At 40.1% G+C, this 26234-nt stretch overlaps 2 protein-coding genes across 2 annotated transcripts; one reads left to right on the top strand and one right to left on the bottom strand.

The window, feature by feature from the left end:
* Nucleotides 1–420: 420 nt before the first annotated feature.
* LOC119724973 (IgGFc-binding protein-like) lies at nucleotides 421–3949 on the bottom strand. Its single transcript, XM_038196327.1, has 2 exons — nucleotides 3633–3949; nucleotides 421–2000 (listed from the first exon to the last, which is right to left on the bottom strand). The coding sequence occupies exon 2, from the start codon at nucleotides 1997–1999 to the stop codon at nucleotides 482–484; it is 1518 nt and encodes a 505-aa protein (XP_038052255.1). The 5' UTR covers nucleotide 2000; nucleotides 3633–3949; the 3' UTR covers nucleotides 421–481.
* A 2459-nt stretch (nucleotides 3950–6408) lies between these two features.
* On the top strand, nucleotides 6409–22224 carry LOC119724974 (pre-mRNA-processing factor 6-like). Its single transcript, XM_038196328.1, has 23 exons — nucleotides 6409–6549; nucleotides 8138–8197; nucleotides 8837–8921; nucleotides 9211–9329; nucleotides 9978–10056; nucleotides 10538–10632; nucleotides 11290–11500; nucleotides 12059–12218; nucleotides 12384–12511; nucleotides 12914–13040; nucleotides 13587–13705; nucleotides 14075–14237; nucleotides 14577–14685; nucleotides 14975–15044; nucleotides 16605–16726; nucleotides 17213–17306; nucleotides 17615–17779; nucleotides 18563–18664; nucleotides 19038–19112; nucleotides 19547–19680; nucleotides 19792–19998; nucleotides 20384–20510; nucleotides 21017–22224. The coding sequence occupies exons 1-23, from the start codon at nucleotides 6410–6412 to the stop codon at nucleotides 21167–21169; spliced, it is 2844 nt and encodes a 947-aa protein (XP_038052256.1). The 5' UTR covers nucleotide 6409; the 3' UTR covers nucleotides 21170–22224.
* The last annotated feature ends 4010 nt before the right edge of the window (nucleotides 22225–26234 follow it).

The raw sequence follows: 26234 nt of genomic DNA on the forward strand, positions 1-26234 counted from the left end.
AAAATCGTCGTTGAATTTCAAGTTTTCTAAATGAAAGCAACGAATATTAATTATCAACTCATTTAAAATAAAATTAATAAGCAATTAGCAGTTAATTAAACCTATATTATATACTCGGAAATACTCGGGCGCTATCCGATTGTCGACGAAACGACTTCGGCAAACTTCGGAAATGTTCGGAAAAAGGAGGAATTCCTCCCCTTTTAGTCACGTGACGTAAATTGTAATACAATGTATTACCGGAGGCTACCGGACCTAAGATTCATCAGGAATAGTCAGAATCTTTTGGTCTGGGAACCAGACTATTTTAGTGCCTAATTTCACCACATTTCATACTTATACGCGCTCGCAGTCCTCTGCACGACTAGCAGCCTTCTTTTTTTTCAATCTTCAAGTTCACGGCCCCCAAAATGCTCTAATACCGGAGACTGTGAGGGCCTGCAAATTGTGATTTGGCCGGCGTGGGCAATTTTGGGCCTACTTACAGGTCTGCACCCCTAAAACGCCGCCATGAGAATGTCGGTTTATTGTTAGTGTGCGAACGACTTCGAAAATTATACCCAATGCATTTCTTCTTACATTGCAGCGGTTTGTCCGTAGTGGTAGGACTAATTGTAGTTATCTCTGGAATGTCAGGACATGTAGAAGTCAACGGCAAAACCAAACCGGCAGCATAAGCGTAGGACAAATATTCTTCGTAGCCATAGACAACGGCTGTGAACGATGACGAATGGGGATCTGTTTGCTCGACAAAGTAGACCCCTCCACCTTTGGGTAGTTCAACAGTGATTGATGTGTAGTCGGTATGAGGTACAGGACTTTCATGTACACCGGTTCCAGTAATTGGAGAGCCATTAATAGTCAGAGTTGAACGAGAATCACTTTTCACAACAATATTAATGTAATTGAAGAAACCATTCGGATCGTGTCCAGCGTTGGCAGGTGTCAGGAAGCCAACTTCGTAGCCGAAGTGCTGGACTGCGGGCACCTGTGTCAAAGACGGGTCGACTACTATGTTGTTGATGGACGCCAACTGCTGCATGACGAGGATTGGCTGGCTTGCCGATATGAGTCCGGAACCACTCAGACTCCCCTGCCAGAAGTCTCCAGGTTCTAGTGATATATCTTCGTATCCCGGGATGGTGAGTGTGGTTTCGTTACAGTAAGCGACAATTCGGTAGGTGTTCTCATCGTCACTCCGGGCCGCGGTGTAGATGTGCTCCTTTCCCCAGCTCCTGACGGGAACGAGCTGCTCTACCAGCGTGTCGCAGAATGTACCCGGTTGATTTGCACAGTGATTGCCACTAAACGCAGCAACCGGTTTGTCAGTTTGAATGATACTTCCTGTTAAGTCATCGGGGGAATTTTTTCCGGCCCAGATGTGAACCGATTCCAGTTTATTTACCATGAACTTTACAATGTCACCAGCAAAGTAAGTCTGTCCTTCGAATGATGTGCCACCGCGTAAAGTAACCTGAACCGAAGTGGAATCTTCAGTACCAATGACGGCAAACTGTGACGAGATCAAAGGCGCAGCCGTAACCACTACGTACTGCTGACCAAGGCTATTTACGGGTATACCAAGAAAGCCGTCGGTTGTAGTTCGCTGGTTTAGAAATCCGTGCACTGATATCTCATTTGAAGCAACGATCTCAATGGCTTTCAGGCTACGCTCACTGCCCAACATCGTGAACTCATCGGGGATGTCAGTCTGTTGAGATCCCCTAGGCTGAAGGATCAGGTCTTCAGTGAACGGTGACCCATCTATCTGAAAGTTGCTGCTCATGTTGACCGTTGTCAGCTGATCACTCATTGTCGATATGAAAATAGATGGCCGCCTGGTGTTTTGGTATACAACTAGGTTATCAGTGAAACCAATGATAAAGTGTTTACCTTGAGTTTTTCCCGAGCACTGCGCAACAGCTGACGCTGGTTTCTCGGGAATGGCGAAGAACAAGACTACCACACACAAGATGTGATGTGCCAATGAATGATCCATACTATAAAGCAAAATTAGAAATTGAAGAGAAAAATCTTCAGAAATCAAAGTAGACCTATACAGTGTATTTAAGCAATCTGTAAAAATATTTTATACCTAACTGTATAGTTCTGTGGTAGTCAATATCAATGCTTGCATGCATTTAGTGACTTGCAGATACGATATTCGTGTGTTAAAATATTGCACGCTGGGGGGGGGGGGGGGGGGGGATGGTGTCCGACCTCTCCCCCCCCCCCCCCCCCCCCCCCCCCCTCCTGCATACGGGCATTATGCAGTAAATATGGCTTGTTGAGGCAGCTTGTTTTTGTTCTTCGATTTCATTGCCATGAAATGACTGAGAATATTACTAATAGGATCACGGTCCATCGAAAGGTTATATTCAAAATATCGGTACCCATTTATACCACTACAGGAACGAGACAAGTGGGGTAAATTGGCTTGCCCAAGTAAATGATGAATTATTATCAGCAGTTAAGATCTTGGACGTAATTGTGGGCTTTTCACAATTTTATTTAATATTCACCAAACGCTGATAAAAATTGATAAAAGTAAAAAATGTAAAAGTTATAAACTTGAACACTGTCAATCAAAATGGCTTCATCTGAAAGGCAATTCACTAGATTTTCATTGATATCTTATTTGCATCTCTTCAGTCAAGGATGACAGAGTACACAATTGATTTCGAAACAAAGGCCAATAAACCCCTGTTTCTAAGTTTGCAGAAGGAGTAGTGAGTTACATTTGTAAGCTGTCAGCTGTGAATTGAGCTGTCAAAAAGAATGTGCATTCGCAGTGGATTATTTATTGAAGTGAATTATTTATTGAATGTTAGTAAGACATTCTTAAAGTGTTTGAGTATAAATGGAATAATCGTGTTTCATGATTAAATCAATCATTTCAAAGTTTCGATGTTATGTAGTCATGATTAAAATAACAACTACACATAGGCCTACCTATTGCAAAAATGTACTCAAAACATAGCTTGGGCGTTGCCCAACTTGGCATGGCTTTGGCTATGCCCAGTTGAAGCTGTTTTTAACATTTTTGAAATTGGATTGCTAGTTTGTGATGAAAACAAAATCCTTGGAATGATTAATTATAAATCTCCTATTAACGCACTGTCCACAGCAGCGACAGCGCATTCATTATATAGTTTAACTCACCACTTCTTCAGAAAACTTGGAAACAGGGTTTATTGGCCTCTGTTTTGAAATCAACAGTGGTGCTCAGTCATACATGACTGAAGAGATGCAAATAAGATATCATTGAAAAGCTACAATGAACTACCCTTTAAGGTGGAGCCACTGTGACAGTTTCAAGTTTATAACTTTTACATATTAACCCAATTTTTTGGATTACCTTCATGATTTTGATGCACACTGTAGATGTACATGTACATGTAGTGCAATTTACTCGGGTGAGAGGGACAAAATGTTAGGTGAAGAAAGTTCTGGATACTTCGCGCTGAAGTTTCACTTTGAACTGCCTTGGAATGGACAAAATAGGTATGGTTGCGAGGACCAGGACAGTGAACGTGGATTCATCGAAAATCAAATTCATACCATCTTTCAACAATCTATTAGTCCGATATTAATCCTGTTAGTTTCACGGTAAGCTAAATAATTCGCATTACCTGTTTGTTGATTGTCACGTCTGCTCTGATTACGTCTTGGTGGATGTCTGTAAGCCAGATTGAACTTCCTAGTGACCCATCGGTATACCTGCAATAAACTTAAATCACATGCAGGTGGGAATTGATGGCACGTGATGGTACACAAAGCCTTTAGAAAACGTAGTTTATCAAAGGCTGTATTATTGTTATTGGCTAAATGACCTCAAATGAACATCAACAACACTGAAAAATTCCTGGCTATACGCCACTGATCCACAATAACTGCCACAGCGTATCTCATATTCTTTGTTCGTGATTAGGAAAAAAAGGGAGAAAGAAAAAAGTTTGACCTAGGTTTATCACGAACAACAACTGCGCTGGATTTTGAGTGCCCAGGTCAAGGCAGTCGTCGATTGTGTCCGTCATGGTGTCTGAATTTTATAGCACGATTCGAATTGTATAGCGGAAAAGTTCTTTTTCTTTTCAGAATCGAGGCCCCATGAAACCTTGTCGCCCCCCAGTCGCCCCCCCCCCCACCCACACTGAGATTTTGAGTTTCTAAAAAAATTATCATTGATCTACATGACGCCCCCCATGAAATGTTCCAGCCCCCCCCCCCCCCCCACTAAAAAATTACTGGCTATACGCCACTGATCCACAATAATTGCCACAGCGTATCTCATATTCTTTGTTCGTGATTTGGAAAAAAAGGGAGAAAGAAAAAAGTTTGACCTAGGTTTATCACGAACAATAACTGCGCTGGATTTTGAGTGCCCAGGTCAAGGCGCAGTCGTAGATTGTGTCCGTCATGGTGTCTGAATTTTATAGCACGATTCGAATTTTATAGCAGGTACCAGCATTTCAAAGGGCTAGGGGTTACCAAGGGCGATTCCGCAACGTATCTCAAACGCCTTGGAGAGTTGTGAGTATTTCAAAAGAAATTGGAAGTATACGTGTAATTATCACTCAGGTCTAAGGGCCTTATTCACGGTCAGCCATATTAGATTGAGAGAGGGGTACAATCTTCACTTTTGGAACTTGTGTATATAGAGAAATGAAAGCAATGACGTTTCAAACTAATGCTAGTCTGCTCTGATGAATAATGTAAAAAATTGTGATTAAACACACTTGAATGTTTTAAGCCACATTTAAACAAATAATAAAAGTGAAGCTATAGTGAATAAATATAGTCTGGCACCATAATGACCATCCCATTCAACAGTTCACAATTTATGAAATACATTCAGGATGCACCCCTGTATTAACATTCCCATAGGCACCAGTGGTAAATGTCCATACTTCAAAATTCTTTTTAAAATATTCAGAACTCTCACAGGTATTTAAGCTGCACAAAAATAATGATTAACATGTTATCTTTTTATTTTATTTTCATTTTTGGGTGGGTTGACTATTGACTTTAAAGAAGACGACCCCTAATTTTCAAAAAAAAACCCCAACATCATGGCTCAATAGCGGGGGCCGTATCATAAGTCCGACGCCTCATAGGTCCGACGCCTCATAAGTCCGAAATTTCGGACTTATAAGGCACACAATATGTTTATTCCTTCTCATAGGTCCGACGCCTCATAAGTCCGATGTCGGAAAAACGAAGCGTACGAGGCGTCGGAGCTATGAGGCGTCGGACTTATGAGGCGTCGGACTTATGAGGCGTCGGACCTATGAGGCGTCGGACTTATGGGCCTTTACTTGGTTGCTAGGGGGATGATATTTTGTCGGACTTATGAGGCGTCGGACGTATGAGGCGTCGGACTTATAAGCGGACCCCTAGCGCCACTTTCTTCAGTCGAGCCCAATTGCATCCAAAATGCTCCGAGTTGGAAGCCCGAAGTCCGGGCCAGAGGTTCATTGCCATATAATTATCTTCAATTCCCCAATTGTATGGCTCTCAGAACTCTCTAATATAGAATAATTTTGAGAGTATAACTTTTATTCATGAGCTCGGCTTGGGTTTCGGCCTATTTCCCGGTGTGCACCCTTGCACTGCAATTTCCTTAAATTATACCTTTGTCATTCTTTAACGGTTCCTGTCAATATGAAAATATCATGGCAAAATATTGGACGAGATTTCAGTTGAATGCAAAGTTTTTATCTTGAGTTACAAAAACCTTTGTTTACATCTGGAATGGACAGAATTAAGTCGGCGCGCGGTTTTATTATATGTCTATGGCGGTGAGCCGTGTTATCGCGCCCTCTTTTGTAAGAAATTGATGACGATTTAAATCCAGAGGCCAGAGGTTCATTGCCATATAATTATCTTCGTTTTGTTCTTAGGTTTTAATGCTAATGTGCTTGTATTTTTATTATTTAATTATTAATATTATCTTCAAGTAAACTTGAATCCTCGATCCTGATTAGTTGATCCATGGCAACAAGCCATGGATCGACCAATCAGGATCGAGGATTCAAGTTTACTTGAAGATAATACTAAATGTATACCATTAGGGAATTATCGTCAGTTCTACGATAATCGGCCTGGAGACACCGGTCATTATGGAGACACATCATCTCCCGAATGGCACAACCCCCCTTTAAGACTAATTAAGAGGCAAAATGTTAATATCGCATCGCGCAATTAAGTTGTACTTGTTGCTCGTGGTCTCATTAGTAAACATACTGAAATTCGTGGAAAAAAGGACAAGGGAATATTGGGTTTGGGTACATTTAAGTTTGAAACTTCCCATGGGGGGGGGGGGGGGGGCGGAAAACATCAACGTACGACTACTAGAGTCGAGTAATGGCAATCTAAACAACAGAGGGCGTCGCGTCTGATGATCGATATGACATATGATGCATGCGATCGAGATCGAAAACACAGAATCGACAAAATGGCGACTCCTGGCGGAATGATGAACAAGAAAAAGAAAGATTTCCTCGGTGTTTCAGCTCCTCTTGGTTACGTTCCTGGCTTGGGACGAGGGTAAGGAGATTTGCAGTAATGTCAACTTTCATGACACTGCAAAACACTAAAGTACACGATTCGCGTTTATACAACAAACATACAAATGAAAATGTTGAAGGTGTTGTCCGGAAATTGGGCACAAACTGATCGGGCAAAGTTTTGCAAACGTGGCACTTAAATCCCTACGAGGAAAGATTTCCATATACGAAGTTCACTAATTGTCCTCTGTATTGACTAACAAGCCCCCAGATAGCAATTTCATGTCATCAAAGTCAATTTGAGCAGTGAGAAAATACAAGCATTTTCTTAGAAAACACTTGGAATTTTCCAGCCAATCTCATAGCATGCATAGGGTTTGTACACAGGGTGTTGAGTGAACTTCGTATATGGAAATCTTTCCGACTTGACAAACCGGACATGAAAAAACCATGCAAGTGCAGTGGTCTCCATATTTGAATAACAACAGGAAATTAATAAGATGGAATTTTGCGTGTCAGGGTGATGTAGGCCTATTAGGTTTTGCCCTTCACCGACGTATAAACACTGTATCTAAAATAACTGTTAGCTCAGTGGTCCAGTGGTGAGACATCTGCACTGTTAGTCGTGGTTAAAGTCCCACCCGAGTGATTTTTCCAACTTTCAGTTTCACTCGGGAGGTAACACACTGAGTATACATTGTGTATTATACGTTGGTGAAGGGCAAATCCTAATTTGATGAACAACAGGAAAGTTGTAGACTTTGTAAGCAATCGCCGCTAGAGTAATTTTTTATTGCTTGCTCGGTCCTCCCCCCCCCCAAAAAAAACTTTTACAAGCATTACTATAAATCTCAATGTTACTTATTGTCATTGAGTTTAATTCCCTTTTTATTCATTTATTCATTCATTCATTTATTCCTTTGTTGTTTTTAATTCATTTCTCCGTGTATTCGTCTTTTTAATGTTTTTTTTTGGCATCAATGAAAATACGGCTCGCATTTTACCCTCGATATCCTATAATTCACGTGTAAATTCACGTAAGTGTCATGCACATTTACCTACTTGTCGTAAGCAGGGCCCTTCCCCATAGCCCAATTTGTTGACGTCATCGTGTTTCACAGGTCACCGTACAAATATATACAGTGTCATACAGTATCTGCCCCCTCTAGTATCTGTGATCATATTCACCATGGAAGACACTTACCAGTACCCGGTTGATATCGTGAAGACCATCACAAGACCATCACAAGACCATCACAAGCCCAACACAAGACCATCACAAGACCATCACAAGACCATCACAAGCCCAACATAAGACCATCACAAGCCCAACACAAGCCCAACACAAGACCATCACAAGCCCATCACAAGACCATCACAAGCCCAACACAAGACCATCACAAGACCATCACAAGACCATCACACGACCATCACAAGCCCAACACAAACCCAACACTAGACCATCACAAGCCCATCACAAAACCATCACAAGCCCATCACAAGAATATCACAATAAGACCATCACAAGCCCAAGCCCTGACATAGTAGGTCTTGGAAAGAGTGCTACAGTACTCTGACATCACATGACCTTCCGGGTTGATTTTCGTAATTCGTCTTTTCTTTTGCAGAGCCACTGGTTTCACTACACGGTCTGATATTGGGCCTGCGAGAGAAGCCAATGACATCAGGTATGTGCACATACAATTTGAGCCTGCATATTTACATGTACTGATGTAGGACTAAACTGTGGTGATATTCTTAAGGATTTTTCCTGATTTCAGTTTTTTCATAAGAATTTTTCCCTGTCTTTTGGATTTGTAAAGAGTTCCCCTGTAAATCTTGAATTCCTAAGTTTCTGCAACCCTTTACAATGTAACTGTATGTTTTGTATGATTCTTTTGGAGTGAGTACTTGACTACTAAACTGATAATGCTTATGGGGTCAGGCATACCACCATAATCAGAGTCCAACAGTTTGGGTGTTGAGTTGACCATATGGTGTTGATTTTGTAAGAGTGAGGAAGGTTCCTAGTAAAATCACTCAAGGGGTCAAAGGGTTAAATTCTTTTTACAGCAGTTCCTTAGACTATTGTATGGTCCATCTTTTCAAAAAGTTGGGAATGTACTAAAGAAGCTTATAAATAAATATGTATGCTTAAAAAATAAATCCATTGGTTTCACCCCTTTGGTGCAAAAAAAGGAAAGATTTTTTTTAAGGGGGGGGGGATTTAAATGAGTCCTCAACCATGCCCTTTCACTACTCAGGAACTCATCTTTGCCTTTGAAAACTTGAAATCAGCCGTTTCTGTCTTGTTTTGTTGTTGACAGTGATGACAGACATCCAGCTCCGAAAAAGAAGAAGAAAGACGACGACGATGAAGAAGAAGATCTGAATGATAATAACTATGATGAGGTGGGTTAGGGGGAGAACAGTTTGAATTGCAGCTTAAAAAGTCCTGCAAAATCAGTCGCTGACTGTTCTGTGTTGTCGCAAGGTCAGCCTGAGGTGGCCTTAGGATTGTGGTCAGATTAACCCAAATATGGGACCTTGTAATTGAAGACTGCTATTTTGCACTGCTTTCAGGGACTGTAGGAAAAGGTAGGAAAAAAGCGGTTCGCAATTTATAGAATGACCCACTTACATGTACATTTAGCTATAGTACTGTGGTATTGTTACAGTTTGACTGACTTGTTTTTCTCAGTTTGCTGGCTACGGAGGCAGTCTGTTCAACACTGGACCCTATGAGAAAGATGATGAGGAGGCTGATGCTATCTATGAAGCCATTGATAAACGCATGGATGAAAAACGCAAAGAAAGAAGGTACTCAATCAGAATTGTCACCTGTTCTTTGAGGAATCAGTTTCTGTAGAAGACAATTCTAGCACCTGTCAATTCCAAAAAAACATTTAACAATCGTTGACTGCAGTGGTGTTTGATGTGGTGTTTTAAACACTCAAAGAGCACACAGTCTGTGCGTCCCGAGGGGATTAAATATGACATATCCCACATCACAGCAATCAACAATTGCCTTATTATAACCTGCCAATTAGTCAGACAGATTATATGAGACTGAGCAGACTGATTCAGTTCTAAGGCCAGGTCCCAATTACATTGCTGTGGCTGAAAATGTGTGTCAAAGCCAAGTAATTCAAACGTGGCCTTATAAGTCTTGAGAGGTGCATCTCAGAACAGCGCAATGCACAGCTTGCAATATGGACTATGGTATAGGTGGAGGCGGGCTGACATCATCTCATAAAAACAATGTTTCGTTTGCGCACCAATTTTCATCGTTTTTTTTCTGGATGTCAATCAATTTCTGGATGTCCGCGTTCACCTATATGGGATAATATCACACTGTTGTTATCAAGGATCGACCAATCCGCATTAACCTAGTTGAGCGGCTTTAGACCATAATTTTTATTTGTATTTATCGTACTGAAAACTCCTCCAATTCAATATCTTCCTCAGGGAGAAGCGATTCAGAGAAGAGATTGAAAAGTATCGTCAGGAGAGACCAAAGATTCAACAGCAATTCTCTGATCTAAAGGTAAGATAACAAAGCCTTAGACTCCATGTGATAATGAAATGTGGCACTGTGTTACCTAACGAGCACGTCACGGACACTTGGCCTGTTCACATGCACTGCTTTGTTTAAAATACAAATAGATTTTTCATCTTAGAGGTTTAGATTCATGCCATCTGGTTTTTGTTTTGTGTACAAACAGCCCGCTTTGCAAGCAGACTGGCTCCCAGTCCATACATTATCAATACTGATTGTGGGGCAGGAACCAGCCAACCCCAAGATAATGGGAGTTATTGTGTGGCAGTTAATAATTTTAGACGTGGAAGCTATTTTGGGATGAAACTTGTAAAGCATGGGGAATATATCTTTAATCAGGTATCGTCGTTGATTGGCCCAGTCACGGACGTTACACTTCCTTTCATAACTCTGGAATTACCTTTATGTTTGTTAATGCTAATACTTACGTAAAAAGCAATGGTGTTTTCCCCTGTGATTTATGTTTCAGAGGGAATTGTCAGAGGTGAGTGAAGATGACTGGCTGAATATCCCTGAAGTAGGAGACGCTCGCAACAAGCACCAGAGAAACCCCAGAGCTGACAAGTAAGACTTCATCCATTTCTTCATCTTACCTTGTTTCCCTGTTTTCCATCATCATCTGGGTCTTCTTGGTAAGAAGTGATAAAATACCCAACCATTCTCCCCCTCTAACCCATGTATGAGATCTATGCATAGGATCCAAGCAATTGTAAGGCATCAAATTGAGTTTGTCCCCTTCTTAATTTGCATCCTCTACAAAACCACAAAGCAGTTCATTGAATGTTGGTCCAATCACCTTCTCTTCAGGTTTTGGGTAATCCCTTGCCCCCCAAAAGGTCCAAGAGACTAAATGTGTAGTTAGAAGAATACAACAGCACAATGTATAGCCTTCACAATACAGTGCAAGAACATACAGTCTGATGGGGTGTCACTTTTGAGATCAACATGAACTATTTCGTGGGGTCTTTCCATGCTTGTGTTGTTTCTTTTTAGGAAAAGTTACGATGCAAAAATGAAGGATATTGAAAAAAAGAAGAGAAACTTTAGACTAGGGTTTATTCTACCCTTTGGCACTTTGCTAGGACCATGCATTAAGCTTGCAGAATCAAACACATAGAGTGAACACCATGTCTCATGTTATTGCGCACTGCCTATCTCTGCCATTATTTGTTTCTTATCATTGTTTAATGAAGTGTTGTCTTTCTCTCCTTTGCTGAACAGGATCACCCCTATGCCCGACACCTTCTTACAGAAGCATGCCATGAGCAGCGAGACCATGACCAAGCTAGATGCCAGACAGCAGGCCCTGGGTGGGATAGCTACCCCCTTCCCTGGAGCTATGACTCCTGGTATGCTGACACCCACGGGAGAGTATGATCTTAGAAAGATAGGAGAGGCTAGGAATACGCTCATGGATGTCAAACTTAACCAGGTCAGTCTCATTCGGATTTTATTGGACTCTCACTTCTACTCCAACTTCTTCTACAAAACTTCATGAATCTCTTGATTGCCTGTTTGGTCTTGTTTCACTTGGCAGCTAATCAAATGTGTATGCTAAAATTCTAAACACATTCACCTAAGAGGAATGCATCTGGGCTTTCGATCTGAGAAATTTTCCATTAATATTTGAGAGCAAATTTCAAAATAAACTGTCGGTGATTGTCACAGAATTGAACATTTTTGCCTTTGACTTTTTTGTGTAAAGTGTGATGTGTGATTAACAGAACTCAAAGAAAACCGTCCACGTACCATGTGAGCCTTTTGTGTGTGTCTTGACAATCATTGGATTAAAAAAGGAATGTGCATTACAGCAAACAAGTTTAGTTTGAAAGTTAAAAAAATCAAACGTAACGTCATAGCTCTAGTAGATGTACTTGGCTACTCAATTTTTGCATTTAACTACAGCGAGCTCAGTTTCGCACAAAGTTCAGAGTGGTACCTATGCCCCTCACCATGTACACATAATGCCGTTGTTAATCTTTGAATCCAGGTGTCTGACTCAGTCAGTGGTCAGACAGTGGTTGACCCCAAGGGTTACCTGACTGACCTTCAGAGTATGCTGCCGTCCTACGCTGGGGATGTCGCTGATGTCAAGAAAGCTAGACTCCTCCTGAAATCAGTCCGAGAGACCAACCCTAACCATCCCCCAGGTCAGTATGAAGAGGTTATCCTTTATAGCTAAGGACTTGGAACAAAATGTTTTGTTCCAAGTTCCAAGTTTTGCTTTAACTCCATTGATTGGCCTCTGCTAGAGGTGTTGAGGTCACAGGCTAACAGCAGTTTTTTTTTTGTATTTTATATTTGTTTGTGGACAGCTTGGATAGCCTCAGCTCGTCTTGAGGAAGTGACAGGCAAGTTACAGGCAGCCAGGAATATTATCATGAGAGGATCGGAGGTCTGTCCACGCAGTGAAGACGTGTGGCTGGAAGCTGCTAGATTACAGGTACGGTCATTAATATAATGTATATGAAGACATGTCAATCAGAAGTCTATCACATGTCACTCACAAGTCCATCACGTCAGTCACAAGTCCATCACATGTCAATCACAAGTCCATCACATGTCAGTCACAAGTCCATCACATGTCAATCACAAGTCCATCACATGTCATATTCAAAATAATGGACTGTGACAAAGGCATTCCTTTGAAAATTATTAATTCCCTGTTACTTTTAACCAGGCTTTTCAATTGATTTGACTTCAACATGGGTGTGTTCTGCACACAGGATCTCATGTGAGTGGCCATACACACCACCATTTACATGTACAGTACATCGACTGCTTTGTTCAGATTGAGTTCTCTTCAACTTCTTGACAAGTTTACATCTTTGTTTTTTTCTCGCAGCCTGGAGACACTGCTAAGGCTGTGATAGCCCAAGCCGTCAGACATTTACCCAACTCAGTCAAGATATGGATCAGAGCATCAGACTTGGAGTCTGAGACTAGAACCAAGAGAAAGGTCTTCAGAAAAGGTACAGAATGCTTCTTGGATCGTTCCCTTGAAAAATTGGCACTCCTACTATAAGTATGGATAATGCTTTCTCAAATTTAAATGCTACCACAATGATAAATGATACCCAGTGGAATGCAAGAGGGTCTCCTATTACATATTACATGTATTAAAATTAACATCTCCCCATTGTCAAATTCCGTCAAAATTCCTTATTTTTAGAGTTGCAATCAAGTTTTCAAATACCTAACAAGTGAATGATAAGTTGGTCAGTTTCAGGTCAAGTGATTACTTAACTGTGACTGAAGGTCATTGTTCATCCTCCTTTCACTGGGAAATTGACTTGTGACAGGACTTGGGATTGACTTGAAACCTGTCTTTTGATTGAAATGTGATCAACTTGTGATTGACTTGTGATTGACTTATGATTGACTCGTGATTGACTCCTGATATGACATGTGCTTTTACTTGTGATGGATTGGTGTCAAACATGTGATTTGACTTGTGGTTGACTTGAGATGGACTTGTGATTGACTCGATAAGAACTTTGTCTTCTTTGACTACATAGCTTTGGAGCACATTCCTAATTCTGTCAAGCTGTGGAAGTTGGCTATTGAGCTAGAAGGCCAGGAGGATGCTAGGATCCTACTCAGCAGAGCTGTAGAGTGCTGTCCATCGAGTGTAGAGGTAAATACAAATGATGACTGTATTTCTCAGTTTGGGCAGTGATATTCAAGTTGTTCAAATATTGGATCTGAAACTGGATATTCAATAATTGATTTTTTTGAATATTTGGGAGTAGTAAGTAAAAGACCGACACTTTTATATCAGCGTCATCTGTTAAGTTTCTAAATGATTTTATTTGGCAGTTTTGAGCAAAGTTTTTGTTTTTGTTTTGTTTGTGAAATTAACATTGGACATCAGAGATTTTCAACAGTTTGCTGCACAAATTTATTCAAATTATTGGAACATTTGCAGGATATTGGATTTTTTTGTTCTGAAGTTTTTTCACTGTTTGTCAATTTCTAATGGTCTGAAATGTTTGTTTTATTGTAGCTCTGGTTGGCTCTAGCTAAGCTTGAGAACTATGACAACGCTCGCAAGGTACTGAACAAGGCTCGAGAAAATATTCCAACAGATCGTAAAATCTGGATCACTGCTGCTAAGCTGGAAGAGGCTGAAGGCAACCATACCAACGTGGACAAAATCATTGACAGAGGTAACAAGACTTGGTAACCCTTGAACTACATCACCCTCCAAAACCCCTTCATTTCTGCTAAGGGCCTGTCTCTATTCATATCTGGGACGAGTTCCTGACAAGTAGCAGGTAGAATCATTCACTTTGTCTGGGAGAAGCTCTGCATTTGTCCCAGGCTGGTTCCAGCAAAATGTTCATCAGCAGTTGCTTGCCTCACCACTACCAATAACTCCATTGCGAGGAAGTTGTTCAGAACCCTGCCAATTATACCCAATACAATGTCCGAGTTCCTTACTCACCTCCAACATGGCCTCAGTGCAAACAGTCTATTGTTTAATTCTTGGTGGATTTCTTTTTTAGCACTGTCGTCCCTACGTTCCAACATGGTCGAGATTAACCGAGAGCAATGGATCAAAGATGCTGAGGAGTGTGAGCAGGCTGGCAGTATAGTCACCTGTCAGTCTATCATGTGAGTAGGATACAACACCATTGTAGTATGGTTAATCACAAGACGTTGTAAGTAATCACAAGTCAATCACTAGTTATCACAAGTCAATCGCTAGTTATCACAAGTCAATCGCTAGTTATCTTCAGGTTCTGCGGAGCTTTAATGAAAACAAGGCCGTACCAAGCATCAGGATTGGACTTAAAATATGTGGAATTGTTTGAAATGATACATTAATTCATTTGGTGATCCTTCTTGTTGTAATGTCTATTTCTTGTACTGATGAAATGTCCAATTCTGGTTATGTTTGTAGACGTGCTGTGATTGGCGTTGGTCTTGAAGATGAAGATAGGGAGACAACCTGGATGGATGATGCAGACAGTGTGAGTTTGCAAAATGATTTCATCAAGTTGACAAACACCTGTTTCATTCAAGCTTTGATACAATTTACTTAAAGGTGCATTGAATGAACATGTATGTATGGCCATCAGTTAGTTCATAAAAATTTAAACAAAACAAATCCTGATGGAAAATGTAGCACGCAGTGAAATTGGTTGAAACATGGATTTTTGGAATAGCCCCAATTTTCTTGACTCCTCTTTCAATTTGAGATCTATACGTTTGGAATAATTCTTGGATATGCACAATCGTGAAATATTAATCAAATATCTATACCCACGCCCTGACTGTCTTTCCCAACGTTTCCTTTACAGAGTGCCTCTCATCATGCCATAGAGTGTTCCCGTGCCATCTATGCCCACGCCCTGACTGTCTTTCCCAATGTTTCCTTTACAGAGTGCCTCTCATCATGCCATAGAGTGTTCCTGTGCCATCTATGCCCACGCCCTGACTGTCTTTCCCAACGTTTCCTTTACAGAGTGCCTCTCATCATGCCATAGAGTGTTCCCGTGCCATCTATGCCCACGCCCTGACTGTCTTTCCCAACGTTTCCTTTACAGAGTGCCTCTCATCATGCCATAGAGTGTTCCCGTGCCATCTATGCCCACGCCCTGACTGTCTTTCCCAACGTTTCCTTTACAGAGTGCCTCTCATCATGCCATAGAGTGTTCCCGTGCCATCTATGCCCACGCCCTGACTGTCTTTCCCAACGTTTCCTTTACAGAGTGCCTCTCATCATGCCATAGAGTGTTCCCATGCCATCTATGCCCACGCCCTGACTGTCTTTCCCAACGTTTCCTTTACAGAGTGCCTCTCATCATGCCATAGAGTGTTCCCATGCCATCTATGCCCACGCCCTGACTGTCTTTCCCAACGTTTCCTTTACAGAGTGCCTCTCATCATGCCATAGAGTGTTCCCATGCCATCTATGCCCACGCCCTGACTGTCTTTCCCAACGTTTCCTTTACAGAGTGCCTCTCATCATGCCATAGAGTGTTCCCGTGCCATCTATGCCCACGCCCTGACTGTCTTTCCCAATGTTTCCTTTACAGAGTGCCTCTCATCATGCCATAGAGTGTTCCCGTGCCATCTATACCCACGCCCTGACTGTCTTTCCCAACGTTTCCTTTACAGAGTGCCTCTCATCATGCCATAGAGTGTTCCCGTGCCATCTATGCCCACGCCCTGACTGTCTTTCCCAACGTTTCCTTTACAGAGTGCCTCTCATCATGCCATAGAGTGTTCCTGTGCCATCTATACCCACGCCCTGACTGTCTTTCCCAACGTTTCCTTTACAGAGTGCCTCTCATCATGCCATAGAGTGTTCCTGTGCCATCTATGCCCACGCCCTGACTGTCTTTCCCAACGTTTCCTTTACAGAGTGCCTCTCATCATGCCATAGAGTGTTCCTGTGCCATCTATGCCCACGCCCTGACTGTCTTTCCCAACGTTTCCTTTACAGAGTGCCTCTCATCATGCCATAGAGTGTTCCCGTGCCATCTATGCCCACGCCCTGACTGTCTTTCCCAACGTTTCCTTTACAGAGTGCCTCTCATCATGCCATAGAGTGTTCCCGTGCCATCTACGCCCACGCCCTGACTGTCTTTCCCAGTCGCAAGAAAATCTGGCTGGAAGCGGCATACTTTGAGAAGAATCACGGCTCAAGGTACAGTATGTTGCATGTAATGACAATTCAGATGGAGTCTATGATAGACATAGTTGTGGGCGCATGCACTGATGTGCTCATCGTTTGCAAACACATATGAATTTGTAAATAGTTGGTCATTCTATAAACTGGGCCCAAACTGTAACATTATGTCCCTATTGCATTGGTACTTTGTTATTTGCCATTCAAGTATTATAAGAATGATTCCAACATTTTTGTTTTTTTGGTGGGTAGGTAGTTTGCTATTCATAATCACTTGAGGACAACTGCATTTAATTCTCCCTCTGTGGCTGACAAATTCAGCTGTGCATCGCATCAGTCAAAATAATCAAGTGATTGTTTTTGACACTTGGGAGAGTTTGGCTCTTTGATAAGGTGGAGCGAAGGAGAAATAAGTACCATTTGTTCCAACTCCAATCTTGGCCTATAATATGTGTGCGGTGTTGCCTTCTAATGAATGAGACTGACGTTTCTATTCCTGTACAGGGAATCTCTGGAGAGTCTGTTGCAGAAAGCCGTAGGCCACTGCCCCAAGGCTGAGGTACTGTGGCTGATGGGAGCTAAGTCCAAATGGCTGGCTGTAAGTACATGGAAATCTTATATTTGATTTGAAATCCCTTCTTAAGTCCAGCGAACGGGTAACTAAGTACCGCCTTAAATGTTTTATAATTTATTAGTTCAATGCAACTAAAAACATGCAAAGAACTAGCAACTCTTTGTAAAAAAATGTGCTCAGATGTTGAGTTTTCCCATAATTTGCTGCTATAAAGGGGCTCTGGTGGTATAAGCTCGATGGCTTTCTGTATTATAAACCACTCCTTTTCTTATGAGGAACTACATTAAATACTTTTTCATTTTGTTCATATTTTCTTGTTTTTTTTTCTGTAGGGTGACGTGCCAGCAGCTCGTAGTATCCTAGCCTTAGCCTTCCAAGCCAACCCTAACAGTGAGGAGATTTGGCTGGCTGCTGTCAAACTGGAGAGTGAGAATAACGAAGATGAGAGAGCAAGAAGACTGCTAGCAAGGGCTAGGAACAGCGCCCCCACTGCTAGGGTAAGGCCAAGCCTAATTTTGTACAAGAAACTTACACAAGTGGCTTCATAAAATTTGATGCCACAGCTACTGGTCCATTTTGGAATTGGCACAATTTGCTATTGAATGTACATTCATAAATACCTCAGACAGTTTAGCCATTCCTATTGGTCGAGAGCCCGTCACGTGGCCGGTATTAAACGGATGATAAAGACATGGCTAGCTGGTCTTAAACACTTTTCCAGTGTCACAATAAAATGTGGACTCCTAAAAATCCAGTGCCTCTTATCGTTTCATTGGTTGAACGTTCACAATCCTCACGTAGGCATGCGCAACACTACCAGGGAGTTAGAATTTTATAGTTCTAAATTCAAAACGCAACGCGCCAGGTGCGTTCTGCGCGACATCGCGTAGAACATGATACGCGCGCGTCAATCTCCATAAAAGGGTTGTTTTCATCTTACTCGCCAGCTGAACACTCCATTATTTTGCAGGAGGGATGTTTCAAAAAGCATAAAGTGAATTTGTTGAACAAAATCGGGATGTTTTGAACGAATTATATGATTTTTTTTTACCGAAAAGGTATTTATGAATGGGAATAAATATGTACTCCGTCGGTATTTATCACTCTGTTTAATACCACTTAGAGTCTGGGTGCTGATAATTACCCTCGCCTCCGGCTCGGGTAATTATCAGCACCCAGACTCTAAGTGGTATTAAACAGAGTGATAAAAACCTCCGGAGCACACATTTATTCCCTTAGTATATCCATCGTTTCATATCCATTGTCCTGTTTCGTGCTAGGTCTGGATGAAGTCAGTGAAGTTGGAATGGCAGCTAGACTGTATTGACAGGGCCAGGCAGCTTCTAGATGAAGGAGTCAAACACTATGCAGACTTTTCCAAGGTAACTAGCTTAGACAAGTCTTTATCAATCTCTGCATATTTTTGCTAGAAACTTTCCTTAATCTTTTCGAAACTCTTTGCAGAAACAAGTGGCATTTATTTTTGTATTTAACTTCTAGTGGCATCAATTCCCGTCTTCCCCAATCCTGCAAAATTCTTCAAAATGATTGGGTAGATTTCAGTGATATTTAAATATAGTCAAGTCTAGGGTGTGCATGTATAGGTAGTACAGGAACAAGGGACCCTGGATACACGTTACTTAAAAACCCCAACCCCAACATTCAAATCTTGGAAGTTGCTTTGCCGATTGTTTACAAAGGTGGTGCTTTCTCATACAGTCCTTAATCTTGTAATTTGTTGTCGTATCCATACAGTTATGGATGATGCGAGGACAGATTGCTGAGCAACTCGGCGAGCGAGAGGATGCCAGAAAGACCTACCAACAAGGAGTGAGTACCAAAGCTCGTCTGAAGTTTCTTTGATATTTTTTCTTGATTAAAAAACAACACCGAGACTTAAGAGTTTTGTTTCAAATTCAGACAAATTTGTATACCTGCTTGATAGCAGGAAGGTTAATCTTTGGAAGCATTTGTTTCGTTATGAATCAAAATCCATATCCTTGGAACCAGCACGTGCTATAAAAACAAACCTGCACCTGATCCGGATCTTAAGTCATGTGACTAGCCAAAAGTAGATTGGAGACTGTTATTAAACATTGTATGTCAATTCGTTCATCAACGTTTAGAAATGCGTACTGATACACCTCTCGAGAAGGATCGCTGAGATCTGTCATCCAGATCAGGATTTAAAGACAAACATACAAATAGGCCCTTCATCAGCACCCTTTTTGCTTACTGTTGTCAATGCTCCTTATCTGTTTCAGCTCAAGAAGTGTTCCCATTCAGTTCCTCTGTGGCTTTTGGCCGCCAGACTAGAAGAGAAGGTTGGGAACCTGACCAAGGCTAGAGCCTTGTTGGAGAAAGCCAGGCTAAGCTGCCCACAGTGCCCTGATCTATGGTAGGTAGAAACATGGCTTCCCGTGAAATCACCCTCTAACTCTGGTAACCTCTTGGTGATACATTGTATTTTTATTTTGCTGACCTTCCGTCCCCCTTCATTTCTTTGCAGGCTTGAGGCAGTCCGAGCTGAATCTCGTGCTGGCAATAAGAACATAGCTCAGGCTACGATGGCCCGAGCCATGCAGGACAGCCCCTCATCAGGCATACTATGGGCTGAAGCTATCTTCCTAGAAGCTAGACCGCAGCGTAAGACTAAGAGTGTGGATGCTCTCAAGAGATGTGAACATGACCCACAAGTACTGCTGGCTGTTTCCAAGTAAGTTTGGAATGTTTTATACAATACGTTCCGATGTTATGAAATCCAAGTACCGCGTGACCATCCGGTTTCCCACCATTGCAGCCATTTGCTATCAGATATTAGCCAAAACATTTTTTCATGTACATCTACTAGCTTGGAGATGTATGCACACTACCCTTACATATAGACTTTTATGGTGTATTTACCATGTACGTTAATCATAGTGTGCACGCTTGTTAGCAAAACTAGCGGCTGTCACATGATGATGAACAGATCAGTGAGAAGTTGACTCTTGATCATGAATGTGTATGAGGTGAAGTAATACCCATTGTTAAACATCAATCTGTCTGCCGTGCAAGATCTATCAAAATCTTAGTATTTCTGATCATAACTGTTGTTGTAGGTTATTCTGGAGTGAGCGTAAGATCAGCAAGGCCAGAGAGTGGTTCAACCGTACCGTCAAGATTGAGCCTGATCTAGGGGATGCATGGGCCAACTTCTTCAGGTTTGAAATACAACATGGCAATGAGGTAAGTACATTGGCACATCATAGAGTAATAACTGCCCCCCAGAAAACACAGTGAACTGACTGTCATGTGCTACAAGTATTCCAGGTTATATATTTTTTTCGCATATTTTTGTTTGTAATCGTTTTTAAACATTCAAAAGTTTTCCATTAGAAAAAAAAAATTAGAACGTAAAATATTTGAAAACAAGAACGCATAAACTTGAGAACTTAACTTTTTCAAAAAGCATTGTAGTTTATCTCAAGGAAGTGGTGAAGAATTTTTAATCCCTCTTTAAAATGAAACAAAAATCCTTGAGAAAAAAAAAAGAGGGTCTGAAAGCAGTCTATAAACACGTACCTGCGTAACAGCAACAATGTAGACCAATGCCAACATTCATAGTTCTGTTAAGCACACCGTAATAATTTTGTTGTCTCCAACTTTTTTATTAAGTCAACCCAACCTTTCTGGTAACCATAAAGCTACGCAGAAGTGACTAAAGTTTGTAAATTGTTTCAATTCGCCTGTAGGAGCAGCAGGAATCAGTGCGTAAGCGCTGCGTAGAGGCCGAGCCTAGACATGGTGAGCTGTGGTGTAATGTCTCCAAGAACATCAAGAACTGGAGATGTAAAACTAACGAGATCCTACCCATGGTGGCAAGTACCATCAGCACAGTCTTCTAGACAGGTATTTGCCTACGGGCAATTCTAGCTCTATGTAACGTCTGTGACAGGCATGACAGAGTTTTTAAGAGCTCAGTGACTAGACCTGATAATGTATCTGTCAAATCTTATACATCCGTTGTAAATAGTCAAGGAGAATACAGACTAGGAGTTTGGGGCCTTGTTGTTGATAATGTCTCTCACCTTCGGCACGGGCTGTTATCAGCATCCATTCCCACAGCTGGTCTTAAACGGACTTAGTTAAAACCAGCCAAGCACATATTTATTCCCTTATTGTATATTGTTAATATTCCGTTTACAATAAGAATGTGTTAAAAAAAAACCAAAACACAACAGGTGTCCAGAGCTAAGGCTGTGTCAATCGTCAGCTTGTGCCCATGTAGTTGTAAGGGAAGATGACTCGGACAGAAGCACTAGACGAGAGATTTGGACTAGTTCTAACAGTTTGCAATGCCTCATAGTGCCACCAGGTTGTAAATATGTAAAGTACAACTGTTTTGAGACAAAATGTTTGCACATCTTCACCAAGGTACATGTAAATGGGGAATGGCGATGAAGATACAATTCATTCATCGTTATTTCTGGTTCAAATGTTACCATTGATGCTTGCTGTTGCATGAGATCACATTACTTTATTTTCTAATCATTAATAATAGACGACATGTAGTTAAGTTTGTACTATGTAATGGGAACATGTCAGCCTTAAATGTTAAAAATGTTGGAACGGTTCTTAAAACATTTGCTGAATGTTCTCAAAATAAAATGCAGATTCACATCCTTATTTTGGGGAACTTTGTCATTTCGTATAACAGGTGAACAGATGTGGATTATTGAAATGGGAACATTTTTTTTCTCAAAAGAACAGAAAAATACTTTCACAATCGTGAATTACTTTTTTAACAGAATAAATAGCTCACAAAATAAGACTGAGATTTTTGCAACAGAGTAATAAGTTGTTTTTATTTCCTTACTGTTATGTTAACTAGGAGACGTCTACAATTGTAATTTTAAAGGTCAAACTGTTAAGAATAAATACACATTGAATATGTACCTCAGTAGAAAAGTACAAATTTCACTTGCACACCAATGGTGATTACACTGTGGTGACTACATGAGCTACCGGTAGTCTCATCAATATAATACAAATTATGGGCTTGCCCAAGTTTATGGTTTCACAAAAATCCACAGACACTACAGCACAAAACTCTACCTAACTGTAACATCCTCTTACTACGCATTCTGTGCTTACAGGATTAGAGCAGAATTTCCGTATATTCCAGAATATTGTGTTTCCTGGAAACGCACAGCATTTACAGAGCTAGATTTTGAGCACTTTTGTTGCTTCAAACCAAAAACAATTTACAGCGACAATGGAAATTGGAACAGAACATTCAAGCCCGTACTGTGAAAAGGGATTTTATACAATTTAGACTATTTCAAATTGTTAGAGTCTTTGGTAAGTTATAGACTTCATTTTTTCTGTACAACAATTGATTTCTGCTAAGATGATACTTTACAAATATCATTTTAATGAAAATACTTTGATTCATGTATGGTGTACACATTCATTCTTTGTGGAAAGTTGAATCCACAAACATGTAAGAAACTAGAAAATAAAGGACTATCACGTGCACCATTGGAACAAGTACATACATATACTGTACATATAGATTCAGCATTATAATGGACAATTTACTGCTGTATAACTTACACTCATAAATACCTTAAACAATACCCAGTCCTAGTGGTAGAGAGCCTGTCATGTGGGTGGTTTTAATAGGGCCCAAGACCCAAATTCTACTTGGCAAAATATTTTGTGCAACTTTCTACTCAAATAAATGTTTGAAAACTGTTTAACATCCGTTTCCAGGATAATGCAAGATACCTAAGGGACCCAAGAACACATTCCAATGCGATTTGTGGACAGATGGACTTTTCAAAGGAATTTCTGTATTGTTTCGAGAAAAGTCAGTTTTTGCCAAATTTCACTAAAAAAGTAAGGCTAACCCCTTGCATTTTTTTAATTTTGGCCAAAAAATAAAATTGCTTCAAACTTGCAGGAAAGATGCCTAATGGACCTTAGAACACATTCCAATGCGATTTCTGGATGAATGGACACTCTAAAGGAATTTCTGTATTGTTTCGAGAAAAGTCAATTTTTGACCAAATTTCACTAAAAAAGTAAGGCTAACCCCTTGCATTTTTTTAATTTTGGCCAAAAAATAAAATTGCTTCAAACTTGCAGGAAAGATGCCTAATGGACCTTAGAACGCATTCCAATTCGATTTCTGGATGGATGGACACTTCAAAGGAATTTCTGTATTGTTTCGAGAAAAGTCAATTTTTGACCAAATTTCACTAAAAAAGTAAGGCTAACCCCTTGCATTTTTTTCAATTTTTGCCAAAAAATAAAATTGCTTCAAACTTGCAGGAAAGATGCCTAATGGACCTTAGAATGCATTCCAATTCGATTGCTGGATGGATGGACACTTCAAAGGAATTTTTGTATTGTTTCGAGAAAAGTCAATTTTTGACCAAATTTCACTAAAAAAGTAAGGCTAAACCCTTGCATTTTTAAAATTTTGGCCAAAAAATAAAATTGCTTCAAACTTGCAGGAAAGATGCCTAATGGACCTTAGAATGCATTCCAATGCGATTTCTGGATGGATGGACACTTCAAAGGAATTTCTGTATCGTTTCGAGAAAAGTCAATTTTTAACCAAATTTCACTAAAAAATTAAGGCTAACCCCTTGCATTTTTTTCAATTTTTGCCAAAAAATAAAATTGCTTCAAACTTGCAGGAAAGATGCCTAATGGACCTTAGAATGCATTCCAATTCGATTGCTGGATGGATGGACACTTCAAAGGAATTTTTGTATTGTTTCGAGAAAAGTCAATTTTTGACCAAATTTCACTAAAAAAGTAAGGCTAAACCCTTGCATTTTTAAAATTTTGGCCAAAAAATAAAATTGCTTCAAACTTGCAGGAAAGATGCCTAATGGACCTTAGAATGCATTCCAATGCGATTTCTGGATGGATGGACACTTCAAAGGAATTTCTGTATCGTTTCGAGAAAAGTAAATTTTAACCAAATTTTACTAAAACATTAAGGCTAACCCCTTGCATTTTTTTCAATTTTTGCCAAAAAATAAAATTGCTTCAAACTTGCAGGAAAGATGCCTAATGGACCTAAGAACGCATTCCAATTTGATTTCTGGATGGATGGACACTTCCAAGGAATTTCTGTATTGTTTCGAGAAAAGTTATTTTTTGTCCAAATTTCAATAAAAAAGTAAGGCTAACCCCTTGAATTTTTTTAATTTTGGCCAAAAAATAAAATTGCTTCAAACTTGCAGGAAAGATGCCTAATGGACCTTAGAACGCATTCCAATTCGATTTCTGGATGGATGGACACTTCAAAGGAATTTCTGTATTGTTTGGAGAAAAGTCAATTTTTGACCAAATTTCACTAAAAAAGTAAGGCTAACCCCTTGCATTTTTTTAATTTTGGCCAAAAAATAAAATTGCTTCAAACTTGCAGGAAAGATGCCTAATGGACCTTAGAACGCATTCCAATTCGATTTCTGGATGGATGGACACTTCAAAGGAATTTCTGTATTGTTTGGAGAAAAGTCAATTTTTGACCAAATTCACTAAAAAAGTCAGGCTAACCCCTTGCATTTTTTTGAATTTTGGCCAAAAAATAAAATTGCTTCAAACTTGCAGGAAAGATGCCTAATGGACCTTAGAACGCATTCCAATTCGATTGCTGGATGGATGGACACTTCAAAGGAATTTCTGTATTGTCTCGAGAAAAGTTAATTTTTGTCCAAATTTCACTAAAAAAGTAAGGCTAACCCCTTGCATTTTTTTTAATTTTGGCCAAAAAATAAAATTGCTTCAAACTTGCAGGAAAGATGCCTAATGGACCTTAGAACGCATTCCAATTCGATTGCTGGATGGATGGACACTTCAAAGGAATTTCTGTATTGTTTCGAGAAAAGTCAATTTTTGACGAAATTTCACTAAAAAAGTAAGGCTAACCCCTTGCATTTTTTAAATTTTGGCCAAAAAATAAAATTGCTTCAAACTTGCAGGAAAGATGCCTAATGGACCTTAGAACGCATTCCAATTCGATTTCTGGATGAAAGGACACTCTAAAGGAATTTCTGTATTGTTTCGAGAAAAGTCAATTTTTGACCAAATTTCACTAAAAAAGTAAGGCTAACCCCTTGCATTTTTTAAATTTTGGCCAAAAAATAAAATTGCTTCAAACTTGCAGGAAAGATGCCTAATGGACCTTAGAACGCATTCCAATTCGATTTCTGTATTGTTTCGAGAAAAGTCAATTTTTGACCAAATTTCACTATAAAAGTAAGGCTAACCCCTTGCATTTTTTGAATTTTTGCCAAAAAATAAAATTGCTTCAAACTTGCAGGAAAGATGCCTAATGGACCTTAGAACGCATTCCAATTTGATTGCTGGATGGATGGACACTTCAAAGGAATTTCTGTATTGTCTCGAGAAAAGTTAATTTTTGTCCAAATTTCACTAAAAAAGTAAGGCTAACCCCTTGCATTTTTTTAATTTTGGCCAAAAAATAAAATTGCTTCAAACTTGCAGGAAAGATGCCTAATGAACCTTAGAACACATTCAAATGCGATTTCTGGATGAATGGACACTCTAAAGGAATTTCTGTATTGTTTCGAGAAAAGTCAATTTTTGACCAAATTTCACTAAAAAAGTAAGGCTAACCCCTTGCATTTTTTTAATTTTGGCCAAAAAATAAAATTGCTTCAAACTTGCAGGAAAGATGCCTAATGAACCATAGAACACATTCAAATGCGATTTCTGGATGAATGGACACTCTAAAGGAATTTCTGTATTGTTTCGAGAAAAGTCAATTTTTGACCAAATTTCACTAAAAAAGTAAGGCTAACCCCTTGCATTTTTTTAATTTTGGCCAAAAAATAAAATTGCTTCAAACTTGCAGGAAAGATGCCTAATGGACCTTAGAACGCATTCAAATTCGATTTCTGGATGGATGGACACTTCAAAGGAATT

This window comes from Patiria miniata, unplaced genomic scaffold (genome assembly GCF_015706575.1).
Source record: "Patiria miniata isolate m_02_andy unplaced genomic scaffold, ASM1570657v1 HiC_scaffold_18, whole genome shotgun sequence".
NCBI classification, from domain to species: Eukaryota; Metazoa; Echinodermata; class Asteroidea; order Valvatida; family Asterinidae; genus Patiria; species Patiria miniata.

Coding starts and splice junctions, on each gene's coding strand:
- LOC119724973 (XM_038196327.1), bottom strand. CDS start 1,999: ATGGATCATTCATTGGCACATCACATCTTGTGTGTGGTAGTCTTGTTC.
- LOC119724974 (XM_038196328.1), top strand. CDS start 6,410: ATGACATATGATGCATGCGATCGAGATCGAAAACACAGAATCGACAAA. Junction 8,922..9,210: donor ATGATAATAACTATGATGAG/GTGGGTTAGGGG, acceptor TGTTTTTCTCAG/TTTGCTGGCTACGGAGGCAG. Junction 11,501..12,058: donor TGGATGTCAAACTTAACCAG/GTCAGTCTCATT, acceptor CTTTGAATCCAG/GTGTCTGACTCAGTCAGTGG.